The sequence below is a fragment of the Ranitomeya imitator genome, chromosome 2 (genome assembly GCF_032444005.1).
Source record: "Ranitomeya imitator isolate aRanImi1 chromosome 2, aRanImi1.pri, whole genome shotgun sequence".
In the NCBI taxonomy this organism is placed as follows: domain Eukaryota; kingdom Metazoa; phylum Chordata; class Amphibia; order Anura; family Dendrobatidae; genus Ranitomeya; species Ranitomeya imitator.
In genome coordinates, this window is record NC_091283.1 from 654,641,426 (window position 1) to 654,661,127 (window position 19,702).

At 43.9% G+C, this 19,702-nt stretch overlaps 1 protein-coding gene across 1 annotated transcript in view; it reads left to right on the forward strand.

Annotated features, from left to right (window-relative positions):
* The first annotated feature begins 360 nt into the window (after window positions 1-360).
* The window catches only part of POLD4 (DNA polymerase delta 4, accessory subunit), a 30,875-nt gene continuing 11,533 nt past the window's right edge, over window positions 361-19,702 (forward strand). The window contains exons 1-3 of the mRNA XM_069752921.1: window positions 361-570; window positions 16,947-17,024; window positions 17,128-17,239. Of these exons, the coding sequence (XP_069609022.1) occupies window positions 432-570; window positions 16,947-17,024; window positions 17,128-17,239 (329 nt within the window). The 5' untranslated portion in view covers window positions 361-431. The remainder of the gene's footprint in view (window positions 571-16,946; window positions 17,025-17,127; window positions 17,240-19,702) is intronic.

The window sequence follows — 19,702 nt, forward strand, 5'->3', positions numbered from 1 at the left end:
ATATATATATATATATTCTTTTCTTTTTGGGACACATGGATCACTTCTATAGCGGTATGTTGGTTTTGCAAGCCTGCGAGAAAACCACGCAGTACGGATGCCATACGGATTACATACGGAGGATGCCATGCGCAAAAAACGCTGACACAGCCTGCCTACGGAGGAGCAACGGACCATTTTTTGGGGGACTTTTCAGCGTATTACGGCCGTAATATACGGACCGTATTGTTTTACGCTGTGTGTGACGCCGGCCTAACTATTGCATATTGATCTGCGTCTCTACCGTGTGCCCACTAGGTGGCGCAGCTTGCGCGCGTACAATGCAGACAGGCGTGACCAGTGACTAGTGACATGCCATGCAGGCGGGGATAGATGCGAAATAAGGAAGACGTACCTGGGACAAGTCTGAGCAGCTCCCAGCACAGCCGACCATGGACAGAAAGCGCCGGCTGACAGACTACCTGGCTGTGACCAGGAGTGGAAACAAGAGAAAGCAAAAAGAGAGAGGTGATGGGCAGAGTACAGTCAACAGGAAGGCAAAGTCAACCAGCAGCGAGCAGGACACCAAGGGTGAGTATCACAGAGGCTGAACTTGGTTTCTTATTCGTCAGTTTCTTATTCGGAATTTTTTTCTTTTCTGTTTTTTATAGGTTTAACAACAAAAAATAATCATTACAATAATAAAAGACAATGCAGCGAGGAGCCCTGATGTGAATACACTTAAAAACGGCTACAAAACAATAAAACTGGCACAAAGTGGGCACCAAAGAGCGTTTCAGAAAGGGTTAAATGCCTTTGGGCCACTGATCTCACACTGCAGACAGATAGAACAGGGCACCCCACATCCAAACCAGTTGTCTCCAGCCTGGCCCAAATGGGTTCTGGGCACCAGAACTGGCATCAAAGTGGGCAAACAGCCCATTTTCACACATTTGAATAAGTAACTGATTTTTTCAAGGGGTTAAATTCCTTTGGGCCAATGATCTTACACTTAAAATACACAGATAGTGCTGCCCTGCATCAAACCCAGGTCCCTCCAGCCTGGCCCAAATTGGTTCTGGGCACCAGAACTGGCATCAAAGTGGGCAAACAGCCCATTTTCACAGATGTGCATAAGTAACTGATGTTTTTAAGGGGTTAAATGCCTTTGGGCCACTGATCTGACACTTAACCCCTTACCGGCATCGGACGTACTATACCGTCCGATGTCGGCTCCCCTGTTTGATGCAGGGCTCCGCGGTGAGCCCGCACCAAAGCCGAGACATGTCAGCTGTTTTGAACAGCTGACATGTGCCCGTAATAGGCGCGGGCAGAATCGCGATCTGCCCGCACCTATTAACTAGTTAAATGCCGCTGTCAAACGCAGACAGCGGCATTTAACTACCGCTTCCGGCCGGGCGGCCGGAAATGACGTCATCGCCGACCCCCGTCACATGATCGGGGGTCGGCGATGCGTCAGGATGGTAACCATAGAGGTCCTAGAGACCTCTATGGTTACTGATTGCCCGTCGCTGTGAGCGCCACCCTGTGGTCGGCGCTCACAGCACACGTGCAATTCTGCTACATAGCATAGATCAGCAGATCGCTGCTATGTAGCAGAGCCGATCGAGTTGTGCCTGCTTCTAGCCTCTCATGGAGGCTATTGAAGCATGGCAAAAGTTAAAAAAAAAAGTTTAAAAAAATGTGAAAAAAATAAAAAAAACATAAAAGTTTAAATCACCCCCCTTTCGCCCCAATCAAAATAAATCAATAAAAAAAATATCAAATCTACGCATATTTGGTATCGCCGCGCTCAGAATTGCCCGATCTATCAATTAAAAAAAAGTATTAACCTGATCGCTAAACAGCGTAGCGGGAAAAAAATTCGAAACGCCAGAATTACGTTTTTTTGGTCGCCGCGACATTGCATTAAAATGCAATAACGGGCAATCAAAAGAACGTATCTGCACCGAAATGCTATCATTAAAAACGTCATCTCGGCACACAAAAAATAAGCCCTCAACCGACCCCAGATGATGAAAAATGGAGACGCTGCGAGTATCGGAAAATGGCGCAATTTTTTTTTTTTTCTTAGCAAAGTTTGGAATTTTTTTTCACCACTTAGATAAAAAATAACCTAGTCATGTTAGGTGTCTATGAACTCGTAATGACCTGGAGAATCATAATGGCAGGTCAGTTTTAGCATTTAGTGAACCTAGCAAAAAAGCCAAACAAAAAACAAGTGTGGGATTGCACTTTTTTTGCAATTTCACCGCACTTGGAATTTTTTTCCCGTTTTCTAGTACACGACATGCTAAAACCAATGATGTCGTTCAAAAGTACAAGTCGTCCCGCAAAAAATAAGCCCTCACATGGCCAAATTGACGGAAAAATAAAAAAGTTATGGCTCTGGGAAGGAGGGGAGCGAAAAACGAACACTGAAAAACGAAAAATCCCCCGGTCATGAAGGGGTTAAAATACACAGATAGTGATGCCCTGAATCAAAACCACGTCCTTCCAGCCTGGCCCAAATGGGTTCTCGGCACCAGAACTGGCATCAAAGTGGGCAAACAGCCCATTTTCACAGATTTGAATAAGTAACTGATGTTTTTAAGGGGTTAAATGCCTTTGGGCCACTGATCTTACACTTAAAATACACAAATAGTGATGCCCTGCATCAAACCCTATTTGCCCACTTTGATGCCAGTTTTGGTGCCCAGAACCCATTTGGGCCAGGCTGGAGGGACCTGTGTTGCTTGCAGGGCATCACTATCTGTGTATTTTAAGTGTCAGATCAGTGGCCCAAAGGCATTTAACCCCTTAAAAACATCAGTTACTTATTCAAATGGGTGAAAATGGGCTGTTTGCCCACTTTGATGCCAGATCTGGTGCCCAGAACCCATTTGGGCCAGGCTGTAGGGACCTGGGTTTGATGCAGGGCATCACTGTCTGTGTATTTTAAGTGTCAGATCACTGGCCCAGAGGCATTTGAACCCTTAAAAACAACAGCTACTTATTCAAATGTGGGAAAATGGGCTGTTTGCCCACTTTGATGCCAGTTCTGGTGCCCAGAACCCATTTGGGCCAGGCTGTAGGGAACTGGGTTTGATGCGGGGCATCACTATCTGTGTATTTTAAGTGTCAGATCACTGGCCCAGAGGCATTTGAACCCTTACAAACAACAGTTACTTATTCAAATGTGGGAAAATGGGCTGTTTGCCCACTTTAATGCCAGTTCTGATGCCCAGCCCCATTCGTGCCAGGCTGGAGGGACCTGGGTTTAATGCAGGGCATCACTATCTGTGTATTTTAAGTGTCAGATCAGTGGCCCAAAGGCATTTAACCCCCTAAAACATCAGTTACTTATTCAAATCTTTGAAAATGGGCTGTTTGCCCACTTTGATGCCAGTTCTGGTGCCCAGAACCCATTTGGGCCAGGCTGGAGGGACCTGGGTTTGATGCGGGGCATCACTATCTGTGTATTTTAAGTGTCAGATCACTGGCCCAGAGGCATTTGATCCCTTAAAAACAACAGTTACTTATTCAAATGTGGGAAAATGGTCTGCTTGCCCACTTTAATGCCAGTTCTGGTGCCCAGAACCCATTTGGGCCAGGCTGGAGGGAGCTGGGTTTGATGCATGGCATCTCTATCTGTGTATTTTAAGTGTCATATCAGTGGCCCAATGGCATTTAACCACTTAAAAACATCAGCTAGTTATTCAAATGGCCAAAATAGTCTGTGTGCCCACTTTGATGCCAGTTCTGATGCTCAAACCCATTTGGGCCAGGCTGGAGATAACTGGTTTTGATGTGGGGCGCCCTGTTCTATATGTCTGCAGTGTGAGATCAGTGGCCCAAAGGCATTTAACCCTTTCTTCAGCGCTCTTTGGTGCCCACTTTGATGCCCATTTTTGTGCCAGTTTTATTGTTTTTGCAGCCATTTTTAAGTGTATTCACATCAGGGCAACTCACTGCATTGTCTTTTATTATTGTGATGCTTATTTTTTGTTGTTAAACCTATAAAAAACAGAAAAGAAAAAATGTCCGAATAAGAAACTGACGAATAAGAAACCGACTTCAGCTCCGAATAAGAAACTGAACGAATAAGAGACCAACTTCAGCCTCTTAAGTATCACTGCGTGACTGTGTGTTAGCTGTCAGCCTCTAAGAACAGCCAATCATTGGTGAGCTGTTAGTCATGGGGGTCAGCCACGAAGTGCAGCCAATCATTGGTGAGCTGTCAGTCATGGAGGTCAACTGCTATGAGCAGTCAATCATTGGTGAGCTGTCAGTCATGGGGGTCAGCCATGAAGTGCAGCCAATCATTGGTGAGCTGTTAGTCATGGAGGTCAGCCATGAAGTGCAGCCAATCATTGGTGAGCTGTCAGTCATGGAGGTCAGGTGCTATGAGCAGTCAATCATTGGTGAGCTGTCAGTTATGAGGGTCAGCCACTAAGAACAGCCAATCATTGGTGAGCTGTCAGCCACTATGAGCAACCAATCATTGGTGATCTGTTAGTCATGGGAGTCAGCCAGTAAGTCAGCCAGTCAATCATTGGTGAGCTGTCAGTCATGAGGGTCAGCCATGAAGTGCAGCCAATCATTGGTGAGCTGTCAGTCATGGAGGTCAGCTGCTATGAGCAGTCAGCCAGTGAGTCAGCCAGTCAATCATTGGTGAGCTGTCAGTCATGAGGGTCAGCCATGAAGTGCAGCCAATCATTGGTGAGCTGTCAGTCATGGAGGTCAGCTGCTATGAGCAGTCAATCATTGGTGAGCTGTCAGTCATGAGGGTCAGCCATGAAGTGCAGCCAATCACTGGTGAGCTGTCAGTCATGGAGGTCAGGTGCTATGAGCAGTCAATCATTGGTGAGCTGTCAGTCATGAGGGTCAGCCATGAAGTGCAGCCAATCATTGGTGAGCTGTCAGTCATGGAGGTCAGGTGCTATGAGCAGTCAATCATTGGTGAGCTGTCAGTTATGAGGGTAAGCCACTAAGAACAGCCAATCATTGGTGAGCTGTCAGTCATGGGGTCACCACTATGAGCAACCAATCATTGGTGATCTGTTAGTTATGGGGGTCAGCCAGTAAGAACAGTCAATCATTGGTGAGCTGTCAGTCATGAGGGTCAGCCATGAAGTGCAGCCAATCATTGGTGAGCTGTCAGTCATGGAGGTCAGCTGCTATGAGCAGTCAATCATTGGTGAGCAGTCAGTCATGAGTGTCAGCCATGAAGTGCAGCCAATCATTGGTGAGCTGTCAGTCATGGAGGTCAGGTGCTATGAGCAGTCAATCATTGGTGAGCTGTCAGTCATGAGGGTCAGCCACTAAGAACAGCCAATCTTTGGTGAGCTGTCAGTCATGGGGTCAGCCACTATGAGCAACCAATCATTGGTGAGCTGTTAGTCATGGGGGTCAGCCAGTAAGAACAGCCAATCATTGGTGAGCTGTCAGCATGGAGGTCAGCTGCTATGAACAGCCAATCATTGGTGAGCTGTCAGTCATGGGGTCAGCCACTATGAGCAACCAATCATTGGTGAGTTGTTAGTCATGGGGATCAGCCAGTAAGAACAGCCAATCATTGGTGAGCTGTCTGTCATGGAGGTCAGCTGCTATGAGCAACCAATCATTGGTGAACTGTTAGTCATGGAGGTCAGCCATCAAGATCAGCCAATCATTGGTGACCTGTCAGTCATGGGGCCAACCGCTAAGAGCAACTAATCCTTGGTGAGCTGTCAGTCATGGAGGTCATCCGCTATGAGCAGTCAATCACTGGTGAACTGTTAGTCATGGAGGTCAGCCATCAAGAACAGCCAATCACTGGTGAACTGTTAGTCATGGGGTCAGCCGCTAAGAGCAACCAATCATTGGTGAGCTGTCAGTCATGGGGTCAGCCGCTAAGAGCAACCAATCATTGGTGAGCTGTCAGTGATGAGGGTCAGCCAGTAAAGGCATCCAAATGGTGAGCTGTCAGACATTGCAGATCTGTCAATCATAAGGGTCAGTCACTAAGAGCAGTCAACCATTGGTGAGCTAAATCTTCCAAAATGATGGAGTAATGAACCCCAAGAAGAAACAACACTAAAGTATCAGTCAAAATAGCTATTATAAAAAAAAAAAATGTTGGTTCTTTCTCAAAAGATAAGAAGTCTAGTTAGTGAGATGACAGACAGTAACACGATAATACAAACAAGTTAGCAGATTAATGGTGAGGAGTGGGACACAAAGTATAAAGTAGAATATATGTAAGGACACCTAGTAATCACATCATATGCCAAGGTAAGAAAACATGGTATGTATAGCAACAATGAATCCTGATCTAAGAAAATGAAAGTGGACAGTAATGTGGTGAGCCACAAGAAGTCGCGAAGGTACAGAAACAGTGTTCTCACAATCTTGTCCTAGCATAGAATTAGGCTACGTGCAAATGTAAATAACCAAACCAAGGAAATAATGAATTGTCCTCAAACATGATAAAGTACAGTGCAGAGCTTACCCATGTGGGGAATGACACAGGTGCATGTCCGTCGCCCCGACGCACGTTCTGCTTTAGGCTTTACCTGGGGAATAATTTAACCCCTTCGTGACCTTGGGATTTTCTGTTTTTCCGTGTTCGTTTTTCGCTCCCCTCCTTCCCAGAGCCATACCTTTTTTATTTTTCTGTCAATATCGCCATGTGAGGGCTTATTTTTTGCTAAACAAGTTGTACTTTTGAATGACATCATTGGTTTTAGCATGTCGTGTACTAGAAAGTGGGAAAAAAATTCCAAGTGCGGTGAAATTGCAAAAAAAGTGCAGTCCCACACTTGTTTTTTGTTTGGCTTTTTTGCTAGGTTCACTAAATGCTAAAACTGACCTGCAATTATGATTCTCCAGGTCAGTACGAGTTCATAGACACCTAACATGACTAGGTTATTTTTTATTTAAGTGGTGAAAAAAAATTCCAAACTTTGCAAAAAAAAAAAAAATTGTGCCATATTCCGATACCCGTAGCGTCTCCATTTTTCATGATCTGTGGTCAGTTGAGCGCTTATTTTTTGCGTGCCAAGCTGGCATTTTTAATGATACCATTTTGGTGCAGATACGTTCTTTTGATTGCCCGTTATTGCATTTTAATGCAATGTCGCGGCGACCAAAAAAACGTAATTCTGGCGTGTCGAATATTTTTTTCTCTCTACGCCGTTTAGCGATCGGGTTAATGATTTTTTTTAATTGATAGATCGGGCGATTCTGAACGCGGCGATATGTGTGCAAATATGTGTAGGTTTGATTTTTTTAATTGATTTATTTTGAATGGGGCGTAAGGGGGGTGATTTAAACTTTTATATTTTTTTTATTTTTTTCACATTTTTTTTACTTTTTTTTAAACTTCTACCATGCTTCAATAGCCTCCATAGGAGGCTAGAAGCTGGCACAACTCGATCGGCTCTGCTACATAGCAGCGATCATTATATCGCTGCTATGCAGCAGAAATGCAGGTGTGCTATGAGCGCCTCTGTCTCAAGGACCTCTATGGTTACTATACAGAAGCATCGATCATGTGACGGGGGTCAGCGATGCGCTCATTTCTGGCCGCCCGGCCGGAAGCGCTGGTTAAATGCCGCTGTCAGCGATTGACAACGGCATTTAACTAGTTAATAGCGGCGGATGAATCGCGATTTCACCCGCCGCTATTGCGGGCACATGTCAGCTGTTCAAAACAGCTGACATGTCCCGGCTTTGATGCGGGTTCACCACCGGAGCCCTGCATCAAAGCGGGGGATCTGACCTCGGACATACTATCCCATCCGAGGTCAGAAAGGGGTTAAAAACATTTTGGTCAGTAGCAATTATGTGGAAGGAATGAAGACTGAAACTCTTTTACATTGAGATAGGCCAACTGTAGAATATTCCAGTGTTTTCTGATAGTTTTATATACTGTGTTTGCATGATGTTCGTCCTTCGTAGTCGAAGATGACCGTGGCTTCAGGGTTAGAAGAGATTTAGTAGGTATGGGTCCGGAGGTGGCTAATGAGGCCAATCCAGGCCCTGAAGGTTCGGCCACATATTTGACATAAGGAAGCCGATGTGGTCAGTACACCAGATTCTGCTTGTGTCTTGCGGATTGCAAGCTTTCTTTTTGCGTCTAAGATTTTCCTATCTTCAGCTGCACGTGCACCTGAGGTGATCCTGCCCCGACAACCTGGACAATCCAGGGCAAGCTCTTCCCATTCATTGATGTTGACTTCCAGGTTTTTGAGAGACACATTAAGGCAGTCTTTATAGCGCTTCTTCTGCCCCCCAACTGCTCGCTTTCCTTGGCACAGTTCTCCGTACAGCAGTTGTTTCGGTAGTCGGCTGTCAGGCATTCTGACTACATGTCCAGCCCACCTTGCTTGGACTTTCAGCAGGAGAGTGTAGACACTGCAGAGCCCAATTTGTTCCAGAATTGCCATGTTCGGGACATTGTCTTGCCAGCTGATGTGGAGGAGTCTGCGAAGGCAACTCATGTGAAAATGATTAAGCTGTTTAGCATGCCGGCTGTAGACTGTCAAGGTCTCGTTAGCATAGAGAAGTGTGGTGAGGACCACCGCGCAGTAGACCTTCAGCTTGGTGGTAAGGCTGAGTCCCCTTCATTCCCAGACGTTCTTATGCAGTCTCCCGAAGGCAGCACTGGCTTTAGCAATTCTGTTATTAACCTCAGCGTCTATGGTTACTTCGCGGGAAAGTGTGCTGCCTAAGTAGGTGAAGTTTGCTTTGAGGTTTTGCTCCTTCACTGTGTTACGTGGTTCCTTGTATAGTTTCCCTGGAACAGATTAATACATGATTTCAGTTTTTCTAGTGTTGATCTTGAGACCAAATTTGTTGCAAGCTTGCGAAAAGCAGTCCATTTCATGCTGCATCTGCTGTTCCGTGCCAGTGTTAAGTGCACAGTCATCAGCAAATAGTAATTCAAGGATAACGGTCTCATGCACCTTTGTAACCGACTTCAGGCGTTTAGGGTTGAATAACTTGCCATCAGTCCTGTACCTAACCTGGATTCCATCTTTACAGTTGTTAAAGGCATCACTTAACATTGCAGAGGACAGCATACTGAACAGGGTTTGAGCAAGCACACAACCTTGTTTTACGCCGTTTGTTACTGGGAAAGCCTCAGATTCGTCTCCATCGTTCAGAACCTTCACCATCATGCCATCATGGAACTGCCAGATGATTGAGATGAACTTGCTCGGGCAGACGAATTTTGCCATAATCTTCCACAGGCCGTCTGTACTGACTGTGTCGAAAGCCTTGGTCAAATCAACAGAAGTCACATAAAGGTCACTGTGTTGCTCCTGGCACTTTGCTTGAAGTTGACATGCTGCAAAGACCATATCTACTGTTCCACGTTTAGCACGGAAATCACACTGGCTTTCAGATAGTAGGCCTTGCTCAAGGTGATGTAGAAGGCAGTTGAGCAAGAGACGAGCCAATATCTTTCCTGCAGTGGACAGATGGGAGATGCCTCAATAGTTGTCACAAGATTGGCGATTACCTTTCCTCTTGTGTATGTGAATTATGCTGGCATATTTCGTCTGTTGCGGAACCTGTTCCTTTTTCCACATATACTGGAATAGTTTGGTCACCATTTGCATCCTAGCAGGGCCGCCAGCTTTATATACCTCAGCAGGTATAGCATCATTTCCGTGTGCTTTTCCACTATGTTTGCATACAGATGATACGTGTACGTATGCACGAACGGGATATGATCCAATGTATTGTTGTACGTGGGAATGGGTGACAATTAAGGAACGTTGTAATACGTTAGAAGGGTATCCTCTATCACTAAATGTTTGATGCATCATCTGAATGCATGAGAAAATATGTACCATTATAAATTTTATTAAAGCACCACTCCAGCAGGGAGGTTTTCAGAGCTTGAGCGGAATGTAAATGTAAGCTCCCTTCCCCCGTTCTTACACTCACCTTCTGGCAGCTACACATTTTACCGATTCCGCTCTGGTCTCGCGGCGCCATCTTGTGCCTGTAACTTCTGACTGGCTGGCTGTAAGTCAGAAGTTCATCACAAGAGCTCAATGGAAATCTATGAGAGTCAGAATGAGGCTCTCATAGAATTGTATTGAAATGTGACCTCCGTTGTGCTTCAGCAGACACTGAAGGTAACTTTTCACCAGAGACAGACTGAAGTGACACTGGAAAAGAATGAAGGGGACAACAAATAAGTATGAAACGGGGCAGGGAACTTTCGTTTACAGCACCACTAAAGCGGTGCAATAAAAAAAAGTGCTGGAGTGGTGCTTTAACTAATAAAAGAGACATGAAGCAACATTTGGATAAATAGGTCGCGATGCTTTATTAAAGGGTTATTACAAATTAATAATCAATTAAATAAACTACCCAGGCCTTAATTAACTCTAACCAATAATCATTATCTACTTGATTTAACATAACCCGAGAGATGCCTCTAAAAAGGCATGCAACAAGAAAAATGTGGGGATGGGGATCTTCAGCTCATTTCCTTCAAACTGCAGTTAGCGCAAAAATCCAGGGGTTTAAATAGAGCATTCCCCACCTTCCAGCCGATTCCTCCTATCCATAGGCTCCGTTTGAGCGGGAATACATCACCAGACCTTCAAAACTGCCCAGCGAGCTTGTCAGTCCATGAAATCATTAATGCTTTGAAAAACTCAAAAACAAATGCAATTAATACTGATAATATACACAGTGGCATGTAAAAGTTTGGGCAAAATTACTGTTATTGTGTACAGTTAAGCAAGATAAAGATGAAATCTAATATATAAAGCTGAGTGTGTGTGTGTGTGTGTGTGTGTGTATGTCCGGGATTGGCATCTGAACCGTCGCAGCTACAGCCACAAAATTTTGCACACTCACACGTCTGGACCCCGAGAGCGTCATAGGCTATGTTGTGAGGTGAAATTTTAACCCCGCGCTTTCCAATTCACCAAACAATTTTGCCCCTATCTACATAATGGGGAAAAAGTGAAAGGAAAAGTGTTGGAGGCAAATTGACAGCTGCCAGATGTGAACAAGGGGGACTTAAAGAATGAGAGCGATGGCGCCAAAGAGTATATACCGTGCAAAAGTTGCCTCACACAAAACTTGCACATACTCAAAAGGCACCACACATAAAACTCACCACGTGCAAAACTCGCCATGCGCAAAACTTGCTGCAGAAACTTACTACACTAACCTGTCACATGCAACTCGACACAAAAAGTTGCTACACGCATGTCGCCACACAAAACTCATCTTACAAAAGTCGCTACATGCATGTCGCCACACGCAACTCAACACACACAACTTGACACACGAAACTCGCCCTAGGGCACACACAAGTCTGGTATTATCCTTCAAAAATAAAAATCTGATTAATAAGCAGACAAACTACAAGAGCAACAAATATACCATATAGGAAATACGCCAGCTGTCAGTCACATGACCTGTCTATTATGTGTATGTGTGAGCTAATATATACTGCCAAGGGAAGGGCTTCCTGTTGGCTGGGGATTTATCAGGCTGCCAATTTAGCTTACAAATACTGAGGTAAAAATACTGACCAAATAACGTGTGAACGAGGTCTAATACAAGAGAGATGACACACAGGTATATAGAGGAGGAGATGACATACAGGTACATACTATATACAGGAGGAGATGACATACAAGTATATACTATATACAGGAGGAGATGACACACAGGTATATACTATATACAGGAGCAGATGACCTACAGGTATATACTATATACAGGAGGAGATGACTTACAGGTATATATTATATACAGGGGAGATGACACACAGGTATATACTATATACAGGAGGAGATGACATACAGGTATATACTATATATAGGAGGAGATGACATACAGGTATATACTATATACAGGGGAGATGGCACACAACAGGTATATACTATATACAGGGGAGATGACATACAGGTATATACTATATACAGGAGATGACATACAGGTGTATACTATATATAAGGGAGATGACAAACATGTATATACTGAGGTGAAAATGAGAGGTGTGAGGTGTAAATGAAAAGGTGTGAGTGCAAAATGAGAGGAGTGAGGGAAAATAGTGGAGTGATCGGAAAATGACAGATGTGAGGTCGAAATGACAAGTGTTAGGGGGGAATGAGAGGAGTGAGGGGGAAAATAAGAGGAGTGAAGGGGAAAATGAGAGGTGTGAGGGAGAAAATGAGAGATGTGAGAGGGAAAATGAAAGATGTGATGGGGAAAATGAGAGGCGTGATGGGAAAATAAGAGAAGTGAGGTGCTATAACTAACCACTGACATTTACTATGCCCAGGCAACGCCGGGCTCTTCAGCTAGTGTTCTCTAAAAGGGCTAAAGTAAAAAAATGACACATTTCCTTTTATTTTTGCCCTTAAAATATATATATTGTCATGTTTTACATTTTAAAAATTACAAAAAGGATAATGGATCAATGCAAAAGTTTGGGCACCCTGCATGGTTACTACCTAGTAGCACCCCCTTATGCAAGTGTCACAGCTTGTAAACGCTTTTTGTTGCCAGCCAAGAGTCTTTCAATTCGAGGGCTTTCATCCAGGGAATTTGAGGGCTTTCATCCAATCTTTCTTGGAAAATTCTTCCAGTTCTGTGAGATTCCTGGGTCGTCTTGCATGCATTGCTATTTTGACATCTAGCCACAGATTTTCAATGATGTTTACATCAGGGGACTGTGAGGGCCATTGTAAAACCTTCAGTTTTGGCCTTTTGAAGTAGTCTATTTGACGTGTGTTTAGGATTATTATCCATCTGTAGAATCACACAAATCTCCAAAGGTGCCTAAATGTTTGCATCAGCTCATTTTCCTTTTTGTAATTTTTAAAATGTAAAAAATGACAATGTATGTTATAAAAAATATATATAAAGAAAATGTGTCATCTTTAACCAGTAATTTTGACCAGGGGTGCCCAAACTTTTATATGCCACTGTATAGTGCAATAATTTTAACAGGCCCAATATTCTCATATTCCCATAAGCCCCCTTTTGTCTAAGGCCCAAGGTCTTCACATCCACTTTGAACGCGCTATGTGGTATCTCCCTGTGGGCTGTATTCTGTTCTTATGACCATATTAAATGTTATTTCTGTATAGAAGTGATTTAGGAATAAATTATCATTATTTAGATTGTGAGCCCCATCGGGGACAGTGATGTGTGCAAACTGTAAAGCGCTGCGGAATATGTTAGCGCTATATAAAAATAAAGATTATTATTATCTCCCTCAGAAAAAAATTAATGTCCTCAATAATATTCCAAAGATCCAATTTGTAATGGAAACAAGTGGAGAAGTGGAGAAGGAGAGTCATCCCACCGTTAATGCAGCCACAATCCTGCTGGGAAGGGCACAGAAAAGCCTGGGATCTGGCTGAGGCAAATGAAGAGGAAAAATCCAGCGTGGAAGCAGGTAAGTAAAATGTCCAATTTTATCGAAGAAATAAATTACATCCATAAAAACATGGCACAGTAAGTGCGGTTCTGGTACCAGAATCGCAGTTACCATGTTTCTATGGATGTGATTTATTTCTTCAATAAAATTGGTCACTTTACTTACCTGCTTCCACGCTGGATTTTTCCTCTTCAAAGATCCAAATTGGGGATGTATCTTGCTGGCGAATAACTGTACCATGAAAGAGTATTATCCACTTTGAAGGTCTTTGGGTCTGGCAGTGCGCTCTGTTGCCTGGTTATTACTACTGATCTGATCTGGCAAGAGAGCGCACTGTCATTCTGCACATAGCACATTGATAGAGCACGGACTAGCCCCGCCCCTGAAACAAAGGTCACTGATGATGCGTTGTTACAAGGAGAGGGCAAAGGTCAGTGACCGCAGCCTCTGGCCCCTAATGACGCTTTGTTTAAATATCCCAGTGTGCGCTGAGTTTTCAAAGGAAGTGTCACCAGAAAGGAAATTGTAAAAATAAAAGGAAAAGCAGTTAGGTAGTGTAGTTAGGGAAGGATAGAGAATTTTTAATTATATTAGAGAATAGAATAGATTATGGCATTATATTGATAGGGATTTAGGATGAAAATTTGTATCTCAGACCACCCTTTTAAATTTGCTATTGATGTTCTTTTAGTGCTCTGAATATGTGGAAATGTCATTTGAATCAGTGTCTTAATGGGACTCAAACCCATGTACAAGACATTATCTTGGATCCATTCTGTAAATCATCTTGAAAGAAATAATTTAATAAATAGCTATCTATCACCTAGTGACTTATGGAAAATTAAAGGGTTGTCAACCACATGTACAAAACCTTCTTACATTAAACAGGGCCCCCATTGAAAATATAAACAAGTTATACTCACTTCCCTAACCAACCGACGTTGGCGCCGTGTCTGCCAGGACATTGTTATGTCATGTGAGTGCTGCAGCCAATAATGGGCTACTTTGGTCACACTTTCCCTGGACGTCCAAGTTTCGTCTGAGGCAAAAATGAACCCTGCATCATATTAGTGGCCAACCATTTATGCCAACCTGGATTGAGATGAATTTGATGCTGGTCATCCTTCTGTGTGTTGGCAGGTCAGTGGTTCAAAGCAACCTTTTTATCACACCAGTTGCTGAATTAAATCCGTAAAAAGTGTTCATTTACCCATTTTGATGCCAGCTTTTATGCCCAGAATCTCTTTGGCCAGCCTATAGTGAATTGATTTTGATACAGTGCATCCCTGTCTGTCTGTAGAACCACCACTTATTCAAAATGGCTGTCTGCTCATTTACATGCCAGCTTTGATATCCAGAACCCATTTAGTCCAGACCTGGAGTGATCTCCTCCAGATATGGGAAATCCCCTTCTATGTGTTCATAGTTTGAGAACTGTGACCAAAGTAATTGAACCCTTTGAGTACAACAGCTACTTATTCAAATTAGGAACACGTGGTCACTTGCCCAATTTGGTGCCAATTTTAATATAAAAAAAAGTTTGTGCCAAGCTGAAGTGAGTTGTTTTTTTTATGGAGAGAATTCTTTTCTGTGTTTTCAGTATGAGATCAGTGGCCCAAAGTAATTTAAACCTTTAAATTCATTGGTTTCAAAACAGTAAAAAAAAGTGTCTGCCCTCATTGACACCAGCTCTTAGGCCATGTTCACACAGTGCGTTTTTTACCGCGGAACCGCGGCGGTTTTGCCGCTGCGGTTCCGCAGCTGTTTTCCATGCAGGGTACAGTACACTGTACCCTATGGAAAACAGGACACACTGTGCACATGGTCCGGAAATTGTAAAAAAAAAGACGCGCTGAATAGCTCCCGGAAAAAAGAAGGAGCATGTCAATTCTTTTTCCGGAGCCGCAGCGGTTCTGCACCCATAGACCTCCATTGTGAGGTCCAAACCGCAGTAAAACCCGCAGATCAAAAATATATCTGCGGGTTTTACTGCGGTTTGATGTGCAGAACCGCTGCAGCAGGAAGTGCGGGGAGCGGGCGGAAGTGCGTGGGCGGAGTGTGGCTGCCCCCCCCCGTGTTCCGATCCCGCCCCCCCGTGCTCCGATGCCCCCCCCCAGTGCTCCGATGCCCCCCCCCAGTGCTCTGAGGCCCCCCCCGTGCCCTAATCTCCCCCCCTTATACTCACCCGGCGTCCCGGTGTCCGTCCGGCCGTCTTCTCCCTGGGCGCCGCCATCTTGCAAAATGGCGGGCGCATGCGCAGTGCGCCCGCCGAATCTGCCGGCCGGCAGATTCGTTCCAAAGTGCATTTTGATCACTGAGATATAACCTATCTCAGTGATCAAAATAAAAAAATAGTAAATGACACCCCCCCCCCTTTGTCACCCCCATAGGTAGGGACAATAAAAAAAATAAAGAATTTTTTTTTTTTTCACTAAGGTTAGAATAGGGGTAGGGGTAGGGTTAGGGGTAGGGTTAGGGTTAGGGGTAGGGTTAGGGTTAGGGGTAGGGTTAGGGGTAGGGTTAGGGGTAGGGTTAGGGGTAGGGTTAGGGGTAGGGTTAGGGTTAGGGGTAGGGTTAGGGGTAGGGGTAGGGTTAGGGTATTTTCAGCCATTTTAACCCTAAAAAAATTCCTAGAAAACACACAGACTCTGGCTAGAAAACTGCATCAAAAAAACGCATCAAAAAACGCATCAAAAACGGACCAAAAAAGGACCAAAAAAAGGACCTGCGTTTTCTGCCAAGAGCTGCAGTTTTTTAAAAAACAGTCAGGAAAAAAAAAGGATGGAAATCCTGAACGTGTGAACATACCCTTATGGTCAGAATCTGTTCTGGTCGACCTTGAATGTACTGAATTTGATGTGTGTTAGCATGGGGAGTTTGGTTGTCCAAAGTCATTGAACCCTTTAAAAATACCGTTTACTTACTTGAATCTTTGAAAAGTGTCTGTCTGCTTATTTTAATGACCACAGCTCATTTGGGCCAGCTTGGAGTAAACTGATTCTGATGCAGGACATCCTTGGGTGTGTTTGCTATTTTACATCAGTGGCCTAAAGTCATTTAATTCTCCTAAGGACATCTTTGGTTGCCTCCTTTGATGCCTATGCTTGTGCAAGTTGTATATTTTTTGTATTGCTTTCTCGTGTGCTCACCTCTGGGCGTCTCACTGAATTGTATTTTAGTATTATGATCATTTTTGCTCATTAGTGGACTTGTAAAAAAAGACTGCTGAATAAAAAAACAGCTTCAGGCATAAATAAGGAACCGGATAAATAAGAAACGAACTCCAGCATCACGAGGAGCTGGCACTCATTGGGCATCTGTCAGTCAGTTGGAAGTTGTGTCAGTCACTGGAGAACAGTCCATGATTGTCGGAAGCTCCTTTATTAACTGTCATTCACTGGTGAAAGCTATCGGACTACTGCTCAGTGAGGAGCCGCCTTTTTAAAACATGCATACTTTCATAAGTATAAAAGTTATATCACTCTTGAGTTAGTGATCCTATGGCCTAATGAATGATAGTAACCACTGTTCTCCATTTATTTCTGCCCCGCAGTGGCTGTGGTTCTGCAATTATTACCCTTAGATGAGCTTATCCAGTTTGATCTGGACTGGCGATTTGGACCCTGTACAGGTAGAATATCAGAGTGTGTGTTGGTTGTTGTCTATTGTATTCATTATGTCTTTTTTTATATTCATAATGTTATTTTACTTCTTGGGTGGGGTTTTGGTTTCAGGCATCACACGTTTGGAGCGGTGGCAGAGAGCAGATGACTTGGGATTGGCACCTCCAAAGAATGTAAAAGAAATCCTGGTTACCCATCACACTGATTCTCAGTACCAGTTCAAGTGAGTCAGTCATGACTTTGATTATTGTATACTACTGTAGACATGCACCCAGAAATTTAACTATGGGAGGGGTCCATGAGCCAACAGATTCTTAGTTCCTTTTTTCCCAATTTACCTGCTAACCAAAGACTGCTCTCTACATGAGGAAGCTAGATTCAAAGCTTGGACTACAAATATATAGTTTTCTTGGCCGAAAGTCGTACGAGTGTTCTCCGTATGGTCATCTGTGTGTAATCCATTTCCAATGCGATGATGCAATTTCCTCGCAATATATGTATCCGTATGACATCCGTTTGCAATGCGATTTTTAACATGAGCTTCTACATACAGCAGTCCTCTTTCATTTACACGTCGTTTTAAAACAAAATATTCTTCAAAACACACACATATATAGTACAGACCAAAAGTTTGGACACACCTTCTCATTTAAAGATTTTTCTGTATTTTCATGACTATGAAAATGGTACATTCACACTGAAGGCATCAAAACTATGAATTAACACATATGGAATTATATACTTAACAAAAAAGTGTGCCACCTTTTGCTTTGATGGCGGCTTTACACACTCTTGGCATTCTCTTGATGAGCTTCAAGAGGTAGTCACCGGGAATGGTCTTCCAACAATCTTGAAGGAGTTCCCAGAGATGCTTAGCACTTGCTGGCCCTTTTGCCTCCACTCTGCGGTCCAGATCACCCCAAACCATCTTGATTGGGTTCAGGTCTGGTGACTGTGGAGGCCAGGTCATCTGGCGTGGTGTAGCACCCCATCACTCTCCTTCTTGGTCAAATAGCCCTTACACAGCCTGGAGGTGTGTTTTGGGTCATTGACCTGTTGAAAAATAAATGATGGTCCAACTAAACACAAACCGGATGGAATGGTAAGCCGCTGCAAGATGCTGTGGTAGCCATACTAGTTCATTATGCCTTCAATTTTGAATAAATCCCCAACAGTGTCACCAGCAATGCACCCCCACACTATCACACATCTCAAATTTGGACTCTTCAGACCAAAGCACAGATTTCCACTGGTCTAATGTCCTTTCCTTGTGTTCTTTAGCCCAAACAAGTCTCTTCTGCTTGTTGCCTGTCCTTAACAGTAGTTTCCTAGCAGCTATGTTACCATGAAGGCCTCCTGCACAAAGTCTCTTCTTAACAGTTTTCGTAGAGATGTGTCTGCTGCTAGAACTCTGTGTGGCATTGACCTGGTCTCTAATCTGAGCTGCTGTTAACCTGCAATTTCTGAGGCTGGTCACTCGGATAAACTAATCCTCAGAAGCAGAGGTGACTCTTGGTCTTCCTCTCCTGGGGCGGTCCTCATGTGAGCCAGTTTCTTTGTAGCGCTTGATGGTTTTTCCACTGCACTTGGGGACACTTTCAAAGTTTTCCCAATTTTTCGGACTGACTGACCTTCATTTCTTAAAGTAATGATGGCCACTCATTTCTCTTTACTTAGCTGCCTTTTTCTTGCCATATGTCATGATCCCAATGGCAGGGGATCACAAAAGGACAAGCACAAAAACAAAACAAGCTCTAGGGTGATGGAACCTGAGCTGACCGCGATCCTGAACCTAAACACACAACTAGCAGTAGCCGGGGAACGTGCCTACGATGATTCCTAGACGTCTCGCGCCAGCCGAAGGATTAACTTCCCCTATTAGAAGAAACACAGACCTCACTTGCCTCCAGAGAAACACCCCACAGAAATAGCAGCCCCCCACATGTAATAACGGTGAAATGAGAGGAAAGCACATACGTAGTTATGAAAATAGAATGAGCAAAAATGAGGCCCGCTAAAGCTAGATAGCAGAGGATACAAAAGTGAACTGCGCGGTCAGCGAAAAACCCTTCAAAAAACCATCCTGAAATTACTTGAACTCATGTGCCAACTCATGGAACATGAGGAGTAATTTCAGCCCACTAGAGCAACCAGCAGCAAGGAATCACATATCTGCAAGCTGGACTAAGACAAAAATAAAGCAAAACGTGGAACAGGAAAATCAAAACTTAGCTTGTCCTGAAGATAACAGACGCAGGGAGCAGAGGTAAAAAGACACGCTGATTACATTGATAGCCGGCGAGGAAATGACAAAAAAGCCAGGTTAAATAGGAAACTCCCATAACCTGATGGAACAGGTGGACACCAGAGACCGCAGAGAACACAAGTCACCCAGTACCATCAGTAACCACCAGAGGGAGCCCAAAAACAGAACTCACAACAGCCATATTACAAATTCTAACAGTCTATTCAGTAGGACTATCAGCTGTGTATCCACCAGACTTCTGCACAACACAACTAATGGTCCCAATCCCATTTATAAGGCAAGAAATCCCACTTATTAAACCTGACAGGGCACACCTGTGAAGTGAAAACCATTCCCGGTGACTACCTCTTGAAGCTCATCAAGAGAATACCAAGCGTGTGCAAAGCAGTCATCAAAGCAAAGCTACTTTGAAGAACCTAG